The following is a 15733-nucleotide window of genomic DNA, read 5'->3' on the forward strand; positions in this document are numbered from 1 at the left end:
TTAGGTGAGGGTCGAACTAATTAATTCGGAAAACCTCAAGCGTTTACCAGCACAGCATGCTTCTACGCTATGCTGTTTACTGATGAGCAGCCTCGCGTAACATAAACATTTAAGTTAAAATTACTGAAAAGATACGCGGCGTTGTTGTGGGAAGAAACTGTTATAAATGTCATGCTTGGGTAGCGAAAACATAGGTTCAGAGCGATGAGGAGTCGAAACTCTCACTTTCCCTGGGTAGTTGGAGGCTTGTTGTGTGTCTTCCAATACTTCACTATCTGGCGGCGAAAACAAAAGTGATTCATCAAAACAAAGACAAAGAGGGAGATGGAGATCACCACGCTTTTGATATCAAATACGTTGAATTTTTCTCTGTAAGGTAAGAACGTATCGTGTTATAACAAAAGAATAGAGATAGAAACCCCGCGTTAGAACACATCACATTCAAATTGGTCTGTATTCATTCATAGGTTATCTTAATTCTAATATTTGATTTAATTATTCAAAATAAGCATCTATTTTCGAAAACATACTCAAACGAGTGGCAAGCGACCCTTTTATGATAAACAGGAAACGTAAAGTAAACGTTTTTGCCCACCACTGAGTTGAAACAAATATTCAGAGCTGTGCTGACTTAAAACTGAAAGGGAGAATATTATGATTGATACTTAACAGGTAAAGAAGCCTTGACTGTGCTCTAAAAGATGGCTTGTGTAATGAGCGTATATTTCCAAACAAGTTTTTCCGCGAACTCAAAATAGCAAAAGAATCAAATGATTTAGCGAAGGTCTCACAAGAATCTATAAAAGCGGGAATCTTTAAAAGCGGGAATCTTTAAAAAGGAAAATCTTTAAAAGCGGGAATCTTTAAAACGGGGAATCTCTAAAAGCGGGAATCTTCAAAATGAGGAATCTTTGAAAGCGGGAATCTTTACAAACGTAATAATTTTTTTGGCAGGTGGCAGTGTCACTCGATTATCATTTCTTTTATCAGCCTGAAAGATGAGTCAGTTATCAGCCCTGTAAGCAATCATGATTGAATACTCTGATCTACATTGTTTTCCGGTATTATCTTCAGGGTTCAAAATAACAGCCAGCTGCCGTTTTAAAAGCTTTCTGGAAACGTAAACAAGTAAAAAGTTTCGAAATTTGAACCAGGGAGTATTTTTGTTTACAGTATTCAGCTTTTACGTATTTGTTCAAGCGTCTACTTGTAGCCAGACTTACGATCTTAGATCGTCTTGTTATAAAATTGTATAGTCTAACAATGAAAATTTCATTAAGAAACATCCGTAAACATGGGAAGTTATACGTGTTGATGAATTTACCCGCGCTCATCCGTAATCCAGAAGGCAGGCTAGAGACTTTAAAATCAACAATGCTCTCCCCAAAAGCTAGTACCTAATTTCGTGGTTGTCGTCTCTCCTTGTTCGAACTTCTTAAATATCTGCTATCCCATTTGGGAGGTAAGATTATTTCGTTATTATTTATTCTTACTTTTATTCTTAGATTTAGTTCTCGGTGCCATGTTTCTTACTATTTAAGAATTGGGAATTAACAAAAATTCTCCTTAGTTTTTTGAAAGGGAGGTTTCGTTAAGCGTGTTTATCGTAGCAATTTGTCCTTTCACATCCGCTTTTTCGTTCTCCTTCTCTAGCCTCTTTTCGTCTATACTCGTTTAGGCTATATTGTTTAACACTGCCCAAACATCAATACATCAACATCTGGGTTCCTTGAAACATAAATTTTCGTCCTACGGTCGATGCACTCTCCGACTCTTGCATAAAGTAAAATCTCTCTATGATTATAAGTGGTACCCGCTACAGTCCGACAATATGAGGGTGTCAGATTAAAATAAATTATGTTCGCTGAAGCTCTGAACCCTTCTTATCCACTCTGCGGCAAAAACAGAGCTACCATCATGTCACTTAGGGTGACATGGAAACAAACATTTCAAGTTATTTTGGGAACGGGAAATGAAATTTCAGAAAAACTCATCTGGCCAGTTTAATTTTAGACACAAAGACGTCTTTCTCACTTCGGAGCAGATGTTATTTATTTCTAATACGTAGGCTAGCTAGCAATTATCCTATCAATAAAATGTTACGAAACGTCTTCAAAAGCTCAACGCTGCTTTCATTTCATATATCTTCAGTGGTACATAGAGGCTCGATTCTGGTGTCTGCGCCGCTTAAATGTAATGCATCTATCATCGGCCATCCCCTGGGGGGGGGGGGACCCCGGGCAAATTCAATGTTGAATGGGGACTTATACGGGGATTTGAACGATTAACTTACCCTGGAGGCGGGGGAAATAAAGGAGGTTTGTTTTCCAAAAGCCTTGCACCGCGGGGAAAACAGGGGACTTTGCAAACGAAACAGGTCAATTTAAAGTTGTCTTCCCTTTACGAAATCATTCATACAGAAAGTCATTCGGTGGTTTAACACAACGTACAATTCACAGTTCTCCCCAACTACGGAGGAACTTTTATTCGGAATTACCTCCAACTTAAACGAGAATAGTACCACCAAGAAATTCGACTACGTCACACTATTCATGCGTTATTATATCTATAGTTGTAAACTTAACAACAAGCCCATTGTCCTCCACGACTTTGTGAATGCAGTTCACCAAAGGGACCTAATTGAAAATACCGTCAATAACTAGCTCCTGACAAATGCGGTTAAAATATCTCAACTCTCTTTAAAAAATACAAAATAAAATAAAAACAAAATTTAAATAATAAAAAAGTAAATAAATAAAAAACTTAGTGGTACACCTGCCAACAGTGAAACTCCCACCAAAACACTTCAAACAATACTCCTTACGTTCTTTTTCTTTTTTCACTTTTGTTATAGTTCCTCATTTAATGTATCAAAGTCTCAATGCACAAATGTAATTTAGCAGTAATAGCTTTTCAATCAACGTATTGTATTCGGATATGGTAAAGTTATCGTTTTATGTTATTCATATTGTATTATTGAACTTTATTGTAAGTAGACTAACGTCTCCCTTTGGAGAGTACGGCGCAATAAAGAGATACTATTAAAAAAAAAAAAAAATCAAAAAAAAAATGAAGACCGCTGTGCAGAAGAACGTGGTCCACCTTTCTCCTCGTGTTTGTGATGGCGACCTCGGCGGATGGCGCAGGTATTGTAATGTAAATCCATTTCCATCGTGTTATTTCCGCTATTTTTTGTGTAATTGTATTTAGCAGTACATTGAAATTTGCATTGTTACGAACATGTAAGCACTATTAAAACATGACATTTCGTTAAGGGTATAAAGTACTGTTTTCTTGTCAGGTTTCAAGCTGCTCAAGGTGATTCCCCTCAGGGAGGGGAAATTTAATTCCTCTGTGTCCCCACCTAGGAGGGGGAAAATAAGAACTTTGACAGGGTCCTTTGCAAAGTCCCCACCCATGCCCGGGGTCCCCCCCCAGGGGATGGCCGATGATAGGTGTATAATCAGAGGAAAAATGACTTACGATATCACCAGCACAAAAATGCTCTTTATTTTAAAAGCATGAAAATTATTTGACGAAAGTCAAAAATAGATGCTTCTATGATAGCGTAACCGAAAAAAAGGAAATAAATATTCTACTCTATTTATTCAAGACACCCTGTATTTTAGCGAAGTATAATAAAACATTTATGACTTCAACAAATTGCCAAGGCAATAAAAAAAACATGAATAAAAGGGGTAAGTTTCTAAAGATACTGTGGTGCTGCGTCAGTGGGAGAGTATAACAGGTAATTGGCCACCGTAAAGAGTTTAAAAGCTGAGCGTTAGCCCTTCGTCCAAGCGATCCAGGAGGCAGGCTAAAGACTTCAAAATCAAAATGCTCTTGCCAACAGTTGGTACTTCATTTCGTGGTTGCCGTCTCTACTTGTTCGAACTTCTTAAATATCTACTATCCCATTTGGGTGGTAAGATCATTTCGTTATTATTTATTCTTACTTTTAATCCACTTATTTTTTAGATTAGTTCTCGGTGCCATTTTTCTTACATTTTAAGTATTGGGAATTGACAAGAATTCTTCTTAGTTTTTTGAAAGGGAAGTTTTCACTTAATGCATTGATTGTACCAATTTGTCCTTCTGCATTTTTTTCGCTATCCTTCACTAGCCTCTTTTCGTTTATACTCGTTTCGGCTATATTGTCTTCCATTGCCCAAGCATCAAAACACCAACATCTGGGTTCCTTGAAATATAAATTTTCGTCCTACAGTCGATATACTTTCCGACTCTTGCATACAGTAAAATCTCTCTATGAGTATATTATTGGAAAAAAGGACGAGAATGTTCTGTGAAACCTGTAATATAGTTGTACCCGCTACAGTCCGACATTATGAGGGTGTCAGATTAAAATAAATTGTGTTCGCTGAATCTGAACTCTTCTTATCCACTATGCTGCAAAAACAGAATTACCAGCATATCACTTAGGGTGACATGAAAACAAACATTTCAAGTTATTTTGGGAACGGTAAACGAAAAACTATATCACCAGCATAAAAATACTCTTTACTTAAATAGCATGAAAATTATTTTGCTGAAAGTCAGAAAAGTGTGCTTCTGTGATAGCATGATCGAAGAGGAAATAAATATTCTACTCTATTTATTCAAGACACTTTGTATTTTATCGAAGCACAATAGAAAACAAATATGATTATGTAGCAAGGCGCGTGCGACACCTGACACGTAATACTTAAATATTAACGAGGTGAAATGTGATTTCAGCATGTTGCCAGGACAATGAAAGAAATGAAAGACCTCTCATGTCCCTGTTTGGAATTTACAGTGCAATGACCCAAGTTTTTATTTCCTTTATCCGGCATGATTATCATTGTCATAAACATTGACATTGGTCCAATCGAAAAAAAAAAAAACCCAATTAGAAACATGTCTTCAAAAAGTTGTCTCTTGTTTCTAAAAGGAATGTTAATCATCAGTATTTCATCCTCATGGGTAAATAGTGTTTTTCACGAGTGTTAATTGGCTAGTTCGGAAGTTATTAGCAAGCATTTTTATCTCCGAGCAGTTGTCAAAGAGACAAAATCGCGCGTCAAGAGTTCAATTTCCGACCATTTTGCGGTGTATTAACCGGAATGAATGGATGATATGTTTTCGATGTCAGTATATACAAAAACAATTATCTACCTCAGCGTCTATGGAAGTCGTGGATACTTTCCGAGCCACTTCGCAGCTCCATAAAATTTCCACCCCTATTCACCTCCACGACGGTGAATAACTAAAGTAAAATATCGCGATTTCGATACTTTTAATTTTCTACAGGAATGAGGACTGGCCTCCTTATTATAATCTATTGGTTTCCTACAACATCGGCGAATCGGTGTGACGCATCTTATTCTATACGAGGACGAGTCCTGAAGAACCACACAATTGCGACCAGACCAGTTGAGGGGATAGAAGAATGTGCGTTACTGTGCGTGGATTATCCCGACTGCCACAGCATTAATTTCTATCAGAAGCACAAAATATGCGATCTCAATGACAAGACACATACTTCCCATCCGAAGGATATGATTTCATTTGCACTTTCAAACTACATGGAGAATATCCTTAGACCATACCTGTGCAACCGAGACTCGGAATGTGGCTCGGGGTTATATTGCTCCCCATTAGAGATGAAATGTGGTAAGTCTTACTGCTGATGTTTTCCTAGTCAGAGAATCTTAGCAACAAGCCATCAGTCATAATTTTAAACCAGTTACAAAATAATGTAGTATCCTTTTCCGTATTTGGCGAGTTCTAAGACAGTTGAGAAAGTCATATGTCGGCCTTGAATTGAACAAGATCTGTTAACTTTGACATGAAAGTTGTCTATACCATTTCCCGTGTATGATTGGTCTGAACAAAACCAGAGCAAACTAATATGGCCGAGGAAGGCTAAGAAATGGCACAGTTTTAAAACGCACTTGCTGAGCTATTGTGAGTTCTGCTAATTAGATCTTTTGTTTTGATTTTATTTCAATCTCATCTGGAATTTCTACATTAATGTTAGATGATATGTTTTGTATTAGAAGTAGTTATACGAGAATTTCACGGAACACTCTTCGACCAGCTTAAACCGCCAATTGTTTGTTTGCTTTATTTATTCCCACACACATGGGAAGTCTTGCTCACGATGATGACAAAAAATAATCGCTTAAGGTCGTAATAATTTTTTGTTGATCTGAGTTTTACCGAACTCGATAAAGCATTCGTTTGCACACCGAGCTAACCCGTTTGGGATCGATTTTTTCAGAACCCTAGTCGATATTATCTTAAATTGAACCGAAAGCTCAGTTTTGAATAAGCTTTGTCCTACTTGACAGTTCTCTGTCATTAAGCCGAAAGACTGTTCTCAAGAATGAGATATGATCATCCATGAGCTGATCATCCACGGGGTGAAATCCTTAGGAATACTGCGAAAATCGATAGCTGGAAGAAGCCATGACACTATGACGGCCTAAGACAACAAGTCACAAAAATAACGGCTGTGCACTCGGACTAAACCAACGTAGATTAGATCGTACATACCTAAAATTTTCATGATAGTGATTGCATGTGTCCTCAACCGCCCCACACAAGTCATCGCAGCTCGACTTTAAACTGTGATTGCTCCCACAAATTTCAACCGACACCATTCAAACTGCTCTTGACGTGAAGCTCTTTTTGTGCTTTTTCAAGTGAACCGGGTACCAAGGGCCATAAATGTCAGAGACAAAAATGCGGTATTAAAATGTGGGGCTAGCCTAAGTTTTAAAAATTTGAACCATAACGCCATGTTTCATAACGTCATGGTATAAATAAAACTGTCCATGGCCCGGCCGGACTGGTCACTTACAGCTGTTATTTGTTACTTAGTTTGCCATCGTCGAACAACTTCGGGAAAGTACTGCGCCATTCCCTTCCAGTACAATGGCGTGACGTACAATTGTTGCAGCAGTGTTAATCACCACAGATTGTGGTGTTCGCTGGATCCAATATATGCCTCTAGATGGGAAAACTGCTAAGGTTAACTTATCAAATGTACGTCACTTAACATAAGACTGGACATAAAAATATCGTGAGTCATTTTTCCGTTTAAATTTTCCTTCATCAAAATAGCCAGTAAAAATAATAGCTTTATAGGGAATAAAAACCTAAACGCACGAAAATAAACTGTTCAGGAAATGATGTTAAACAAAGATGCGTAGGAATAGCACGGATTGCACAGGTAATCATATTCTGGCCAAGTTTTTCCAGTGCACAACGCATACCAAATTGCTTCTAAGATTTGATCATTTATCTGGACTACAATATAAAAATTTTCAATTTTCTCAAGTTGGATGGCTCTTGAAATCCTGATTAAGGACTGTGGATGACAGAGGAATTCTCTGGCATGCTGTGGATAAGATAATCTACCTGATTTGGATCCCTTTACAGGCTTAAAATAGATTTAAATCGAGTGCTGTATCAACTTTTTCCAACAGTTCTTTTTGTTGTAGCGTCAAGTAACTTATAGCAGGTGTATTCACTTGGATGGGGTGCTGATACCCATTTCTAATTCCTGAACGGAGAGGGGCACCGTAAGTGTGGAATATTTTACTCTAGAACACGACGTAGTGACCCAGACGGGACTCAAACTAGCACCTTTCGAGTCCCGTTTGGTAATCATGGGGCCACCATCTTCCCGCACTAATATGACTGCTACTTTATTGTCATTAAAAGTTGAAAATTAGATTTTTGCCGACAATTTGCCTTATCTCGCTTAGCAGCTATCTACTGGACTAACTGTGACAAAGCCCACGTAAATTGGTCGATGACAAAAAAGGTGTCGCTATGTTCATTTCGAAATTGTAGTTTGCTAACTAGCCGTTCATGCGGTGATTTCAAAGGGGGAGCTTATTGCTTCTGTTTCTCCCTGCTATTCAAATAATTACATATGGAGAAATGTTTAAATATTTCGCCTATAAGACACATACTTCTAAATGTATCTGAACAATTTTCACTAAAGAATATACCTATGAACTATATCAAGTTGCCAACACTTTACTAAGAGTCATCCATAGAGCGGGCGAAGATGTGAATGTTGCGACACCAAAATTGTTGAAAAGAAATCTCAATCTATGAAGCCCCTGTGAAATTGAAAGGCTTGTGTTGCCAGCGTCTCTACTGTCACGAAGTTCAACTCGTTTAACTTTGCACCCATGCTACTGACTGAAATAAATCTTTCAATTTAACGGAAAATTAAAACGTCATCGATCCACGCGGGTTCTGTTGTACATAGCTTGATGGTTTCGTTGATTTAACGGTAAAGAGTAATACGATGTTATCTCAAAGTCGCGAGTTCGAATTCCACAAAATCCCTGAATAGCTCATTTTATGAATACTTTGCACAGTCCTAGCAGTACGTGACATGACTCCGTTAAGTCTTTACACCCTAACATCAATATGTAAGTTCTCCATACTGCTCTATATACATATATCCTATTGTACCCATAAGAAGAATTTGTTTAGTGATCAAAGCTTCATACCGGTGGGTGATCATTTCCTTTATTCTCATGATCTTAATGAATGATTCAGCAGTGTTACTGTAGGGAGATATCAGATTCTGGTTCCTCTTAGGGCTTAAGGGGTTAACACACATATATAATCAATGAAATGGGCATATATGAAGCAAAAGTCTTTTCTCCTTCTGTCTATCTTCGTTCGAAGACTTTTCCTTTCATTCTTCCAGTATTTTTAATAACAAGTCAACAAAAAATAGATAGAGTTTACAGAATAGAATGAGGAAAGCAAAGCAAGACTGAATAGGTGTCACCTAACATCAAAAATAGTTCGCGGTTGCCAATCACCCTAAAGAAGTTCTTTTTCACTTTCTTTAATTTCAATTCGAAAGACTGAATGAAAATGTCCTTTACCAGGTCCTTGTCTGATACAAGCAAACCATTTTTCTTGTGTGCAGCTCTGAAATACTGGAAAGCCGCTGGTCAACATTTAAAAGATAAACTCTTGGCAGGATATGAGTTCCTCGTACAAATGCGGTTGAGAGAGCGACCTTAAGTGAGAGTCGAACTGATTAATTCGGAGAACCTCAACCGTTTATACCAAACGTAATTAATCTTCAAATTGGAGACGTGTTTCTCGAGTTCTTAAAAATCAAGAAGAGGCGTTCGCCTGTTTTGGTTTAAGATTTTTGCTCGGAGTCTGGAAAGCTTTGGACCACGACAATAACTGAGATTTAAATTGAAGAGAATCACATTTCTTTATGTGGATGAGTTTTTTTTGACAGTTAATGGGAACGGCTGTGTGTACAGAGATACCAGTAGTACTTAGAAACCGTTGTAGTTTTTTGGATGCGACACCAGCACAACCTGCTTCTACGCTACGCTGTTTACTGATGAGCAGCCTCGCGTAACATAAACATTTAAGTTAAAATTACTGAAAAGATACGCGGCGTTGTTGTGAAGAAACTGTTACAAATGTCATGCTTGGGTAGCGAAAACATAGGTTCAAAGCGATGAGGAGTCGAAACTCTTACTTTCCCTGGGTAGTTGGAGGCTTATTTATGTGTCTTCTAATACTACTCTATCTGACGTCGAGAACAAAAGTGATTCATCAAAACAAAGACAAAGAGGGAGATGGAGATCACCACGCTTTTGATATCAAATACGTTGAATTTTTCTCTGTAAGGTAAGAACGTATCATGTTATTACAAAAGAGCAGAGATAGATACCTAGAAAATTAAAGCAAATGATCGGATCGTGTCAAGTAAATTGTTACGGGTCGTTCAGTCAAATCGTACGGGGCTGTCAACCGTAATATGTATCACCGTTTATAAGCAAAATCAGCCACAGATATAAGGTTTTTTGTTTGCGTGTGAATTCTAAAGTAGAAAAAAACTCATTGCAGGTCTACCACACATTATTCACTTGTCCCTTTATTGATGCCTGAACACCTCTATTTGTGAAAAAATGCCCATCTGCTCGGAAATAGAGTTAGTGTTACAGATGATTTATTGACAAAAGAGGAACAAACGTAGTGGCCTATTGCAAGAAACGTTCAGCAATAATAAGTTTTCTTTTCGGTCCATTAGTCCGTTAAACAGGCACTGACGCCGGAAAGCGCGTGATCGAGGCACTGACGCCGGAAAGCACGTGATCGAATCATAAACAAGATGATATGACAAGTTGTCACATGGCAATGTTAGTTTACCTTGACCTATTTTCAATGTACTTGATATAGCCCTTCACAGCTTGTTTACTTGGATAAGAAAGGCTATCGTTTAGCGCTGGACTCTTCAGAGGAATCCAACTACATTGAAGCAAAAAGCGGTGTAATTGACAAAACCAGTGAAAACTTCGACGCGGACAGTAATAATTCAAGTGACAGCTCACAGACGAGATCTGTGAGCAATGACAGTCTTATGAATATTTATGACGAAACCGATGCTAAAAGTGACGCTGAGCGAGACGAAAGTATTGACTACAACATGGGATGGGATGAGGTCCAGGAAGAACCCAAGAGGTAATAATTTAATCCATAGTCTGATAAAATAAAGGTTGATTTGGAGTAAGTCATTCCATAAACTTGTCCTAGGTCCCCAGTGGTCGCGGTACCTTAGTTAAGCAGAATTAAAGCCGACAAATTTATAAGATTAACTGAATTTTTTCAATTACCAAACCTATCTCCAGCTAGGAGCATGCATGGTTTGGCTCAATCATGCATGGCATAGATAAAACTATTTCGGCTATGGGGACTGCATTTGCATCTGAGCCAAGCGTGAAGAACGACTGAGACGATCCAGATCAAATCAGCCGTTCTCGATGTTTTTTTAGAAGGTAAACTCCATTTAAACTTATTAAATTCCATTAAATTAATGCAAAATACTGCAACTGAACAAGGCCGTAGTCTCTTCAGGTAGTGGCCATATTAGATTTTGCATGGAGCAATTTCTTGGAGCTACCCTTTGAACATCGATCTGTAAAGAGCATATGAGCTATGAGACACAAATTTACGACTGAACACTGGACACCGCATTTCGACTTTTAAAAACTTCTTCTCTGCTCATTTTTTTAGGATTCCCTGTGCCTTAAAGGGTCCATTCGTGAACTTAGTGCTTTTAAGGACTCACCGAACTGGGAGTGGAACACTTGCCAATATTTTGTACAGATATGGCGACTTGAACGACCTGGATTTTGCTCTTCCTAAACAGAAAAGCTACGATTTCTATTGGCCGCTACACTTTAATCCAAGCTACGTGGACAAAAAGTACCTTAATTCAACTGCTCCAAACTTACTCATTAATGCCAGATACAGCCCAGATACAATAGCATCCTTCATGCCAAAGGTAACTAATACTTGCCTGATACAGACTCAAATAATTATGCAGCCTTTGGGGAATAGTAGAGATAGAGGTTGACTCCTTTATGCGCCACTTTGCATTCCATAACAACGCTGAAAATGGGACTTCCATCCAGTCGTTGACGTTGACAAAACTAATTGCTCTCTGAGTGATTTATTCTCCCACCACTCACCGATCTTGGCGTAAAATGACTTTCATTAGTCCAGCTTAAGACTGAATTATACACATCCATATGGGGCCTTTCGCTGAAGATATTTTCCTTATCACACAGCAGCTTTAAAAGAAGGTCATATTTCATACCTACGAGCTCTATCCCTTGTGCTTGTTTACTTGCTTGTTTGTTTGTTGTTAGTCGGTCTACTTGCCTTTCACTTTCTTTCTTATTGTATATCTATTTGTTTTGCTTTGGAGCTTGTTTTCTTGTTGTTTCGGTTGTTTCTTTGTTTGTCTTGCCTTTCACATTCTTTTATGGTATATCAAATTTCTTTCTTTTTTTTTTTTTTTTGGCTATTTTTTAATAAAATTTGGAATCTTTCTGAAGCCAACACACCAATCAGCGCCAGAATAAATTGTAAGAGCAGCCGTGTAAGTTTGAACCGTACTGGATTCAGTACAAAATTAAATTTGATTCCCATCTTCCCAACAGTCACTAACTCAATACATTGTTTCATTGACCCAATAACTATTCTTGCAGGACTCTTACTACATCGCAGTTATAAGGAAACCAACAGATCATTTTGAATCTGTCTTCTACGGATATCAAATTGATGATTTGCTCGGTATGAACAACTACAGCGACCCATTTGATGCATTTCTGACCAAACCCAAGCAGTATCTGTTACAGTATCTTCATCAGGAGCCACGATTTGATATCAACATTAACATGGTAAAAAATGGTAAGTGATAAGTCGAGACATGATCATAAATATTTATCTGAATGATTTTTCTGCTGGAGTTTTGATGAGCTATACGCACATTAAGATCAACGTTTGAAATAAGCAAACGGTTAACGCCAATTTTCTTCAATTCTTAACCACAGTGAGTACATTGCATTGTAAACTGTCGTTTAACTTGTCGAAGATTCCGTTGATTTCGCTGGGCTGGTCAAAGTATTCATGCGTTGCAAATTTTACACTAAGTTTTACTACTGCCTGATTTTTTCCTTCTTTAACGTCATTTATTTATATCTGTGTTTCTATAAGTGCTTTAAACAAAATGTGCCTATATACATCCGCATTAATTATGTATATAATGAAACCTAAACGTAATGTCCGCGCTCTCTTCAGGACAAATGTTCGACCTTGGCCTTCAGCACAAATATTACAATGATCCAGTGATGATAGAGAAGTACATTGGTGACCTGGCCGAGAAAATAGACTTAGTGCTTATCATGGAATATTTTGACGAATCTCTTGTTTTACTCAAAAGAGAACTCTGTTGGGATTTAGATGATGTTGTTTATTTCAAACTGAATCAAAGATCACCTGAGTACAAAGAAACAAACATAACAGATCAGCAAAAGGTAAGCAGTATTTCTCATTATTCCATTTGTTTATCAGAGCACTTTTTTATTAAAACTTTTTAGAGAGCAACTGGAAACAGTTTCTTTCCACAATATCAAAAAGCACAAATTTAAATGAACTTGCTGAGAAGGAAATCTACGTTCATTTATATCGATCAGATTTTGTATGATAAGTGGAATAACATGTATGAACACAATTTGAATGATTCTTATTTACTCAAGATCCATTGAAGGATAGAAGCATAAACAGCGTCGCCATTGACAGAATTTTTTTATGAAAAAAAAAAATGAAACAAACTTTAAGTTGCCGTTGGTCTGTACAAAAATAGATCACTGAAGACGTAAAATTTGTTAAAGGAATATCTGAGCACCACACTCGGCTGCGCCAAGAGAATAATAATAATCTCTTGACTGCGCCTTGCGTGCCCCTTTTTTTCGTTATTACCACATTTTGACGCCATCGACAAAATATCACAGAACAGACATAGATAAACATCACTGAAGGTAACATGGAATCTACTTGCTAAATACTGACCAGGCACGATTCATTTTTGCTTTACTCTTCTTTCAGATGCAAATCAGTGAATGGAATAATGCCGATGCTGCGTTATACGACTTTTTCAACAAAACTTTCTGGAATAAAATTTCTGCGCAAGACCAAACCTTTTATCAAGAAGTTACAAAGCTACGTAACAAAGTGAATAGTCTCGAGAAGGAATGTATTCACACACTGGAAACAAACCGTGATACGGGAGAAATGGAAATCAAACTAAATGAACACAGCATTCCAAACATGAACAAATATTTATGTGAGAAAATGACTCTGAAAGAGGAGAGTTATATTTCATATCTAAGGAAGAAATATAATCTGAAGCTCAAAGAAGACAGCGAGCGTTTAAGAAACTGGTTTTATGAAAAGTTGAATAAGACAAGACTTGAAGATTCACAATTACTTGGCTTGTAAATAATACTGTTACCTAGTATCGCAATATCGCCTTAAATATTTCGTAAATGTATTGAAGAGTTTTTTTTGTGACGTGTATGAAGAAAAGGAAATATTTTGATATTCGGAGAAACCAGCCCGACTACACTACGCATGATGGTTTTCTTTTACCTGGGAGCCTGTTTACTGAATCCAACTCCCATTACACTCTTCAGACTAAATATATTGAAAGTAATCTGACTAACGGTAGGCAGCCTGAACACTTTTTTGTATTATAATCATGCAATAGGTTTGTACATATATTAAACATCATACAAAACGAATATGAAATGTAGTATATATTTGTCGACGGTTTTTTCACCCACTCAAGCAAAAATACTGTTCAAATGACTATCTGAAAGTTTCATATACATTCACAATTTACCTGTCGAGTAAATATGCCTTATGTTGCAATACCACCATTGATTCTAGAATAATCGGCGGTGAGAACCAAAAACAAAATAGCGAATGTGCCCGACGGCTTTAGCCTCATTATTCGCCTGAAAAGCACGTTTCTAGGAAAGGCTTTTAAGAAAGCGAAAATGCTCTTCTTCGACTTAGAAGGTAAACTGGTGGAATTATATTTGTTTCTTTTTTTTTTTTAATTTTCAATTGGATTAGCTTAAACATTAAACATCCTACGTTTCTGTTTCATGAAGTGAGTATATCCTAAAATTTCCATTTAGACCAAACGGATTGTCTGAGAAACAGAGTACTGAAAATTTCTTCGCTTTCTTACAAGCCTTGAGTGCATAACAAGTCACGATTTGATTTAAAGGATAAGCACGACTGGGTCCATTGTCTGATTTGATTCTTGGACCGTGATTATTGCTAAAAATGGAATTTTAAGATCTCAAATGCATTAGTTCAAAGTTTTTGGACCGTGAATTATCAATCAAAACTCCGGAAAGGATAATTTCAGTATGATACTCGGATTGAATGCTGCAGGGAATCAAGGGTAAGTGGTGTGCTGTTAAAATGAAGGTGGATGTTTAATCATTGTCTCTGGCCAATAGGCGTTAGCTTTTAATGAAAGTGACGTGGGAGTTAAAGAAGAGGTGTTTTTATAACCCCCTATTGTACTAAATCCAAGCCGTAGTTCCGAAGGCCATCTATTCTTTTCCCCATTACTTTTTCGGTCAAGAACTGTATGGCTGGCTGGCTCATACAAGTCATAAAAAGCTACTGTCATTATTTGATTAATTCCCACTAATTTCGCAAGTATTGTACACCATTTTGGATAAAACCTTGAAAAAAGTACACCGATCACCATGTCCACGCGCCCGAGCACTGGTAGGTCAAGACAAATTGCAATCACAGAACGCATAGTGTTTAGTTTGTTTCAACTTGTAAATGTATTTCTTTCATGTCAGACACTGAGGAAAGTCTTTACCAACAGGATTTTCTCCCTGATTATCTTTACATTCATTTTTGAATCATAAACGATTTGTAGTTGTAAGGCTAGTTGTCAGGAGTAGAGAGTTAAACCAAGGATAAAAGCATCCAGGTCCCCAAATGCATCAATAATTATTTAAATAACTTGGTTGATAATGTAAATTGGCCATGGCTATCCGACCGTAGCCAGTTTGGACAACTAAGATTTCCAGCGTCACCCATTCGTCGGGGCTAACGCTCGAAACCCCAGTCGTAGAAACTCTCTACGGTTGAGTGACCAATTCCGTTATCGATCCAGTTGATAAACCAAGTTATCTAACGTAGTTTTTTACTCCTAGGAGGGTCTCAATGGGTTAACTGTCAGACGGTTGGTCGTAAATAAAGTTAACTATAAACAATAAAAAGAACTGGTGAAAACAATCAAAAGATATAGAGAAAGATGTTTTTCGTCTTATCACGAGCGTGGGACAAAGAAAAATTCTGAGTC

General features: G+C 37.5%; 2 protein-coding genes across 5 annotated transcripts in view; both read left to right on the forward strand.

Moving 5' to 3' along the window:
* Nucleotides 1-13833, forward strand: LOC131793866 (galactose-3-O-sulfotransferase 2). 3 transcript variants are annotated; one of them, XM_066172785.1, is made up of 9 exons: nucleotides 1-376; nucleotides 955-1462; nucleotides 5290-5652; nucleotides 6865-9675; nucleotides 10228-10509; nucleotides 11062-11332; nucleotides 12042-12243; nucleotides 12634-12869; nucleotides 13441-13833. In XM_066172785.1, the coding sequence occupies exons 4-9, from the start codon at nucleotides 9503-9505 to the stop codon at nucleotides 13831-13833; spliced, it is 1557 nt and encodes a 518-aa protein (XP_066028882.1). In that variant the 5' UTR covers nucleotides 1-376; nucleotides 955-1462; nucleotides 5290-5652; nucleotides 6865-9502. The 3 variants fall into 3 exon arrangements, with proteins under 3 accessions (XP_066028882.1, XP_066028883.1, XP_066028881.1); XM_066172786.1 differs by lacking the exon at nucleotides 955-1462; XM_066172784.1 differs by lacking the exons at nucleotides 1-376; nucleotides 955-1462 and adding an exon at nucleotides 3787-3925.
* The window catches only part of LOC131793803 (actinia tenebrosa protease inhibitors-like), a 15993-nt gene continuing 14042 nt past the window's right edge, over nucleotides 13783-15733 (forward strand). For both annotated transcript variants that reach the window (XM_066172787.1, XM_066172788.1), the window contains exon 1: nucleotides 13783-14058. In XM_066172787.1, coding sequence (XP_066028884.1) covers nucleotides 13911-14058 — 148 coding nt within the window. In that variant the 5' untranslated portion in view covers nucleotides 13783-13910. The remainder of the gene's footprint in view (nucleotides 14059-15733) is intronic.

The sequence above is a fragment of the Pocillopora verrucosa genome, chromosome 9, assembly GCF_036669915.1.
Source record: "Pocillopora verrucosa isolate sample1 chromosome 9, ASM3666991v2, whole genome shotgun sequence".
NCBI lineage: Eukaryota > Metazoa > Cnidaria > Anthozoa > Scleractinia > Pocilloporidae > Pocillopora > Pocillopora verrucosa.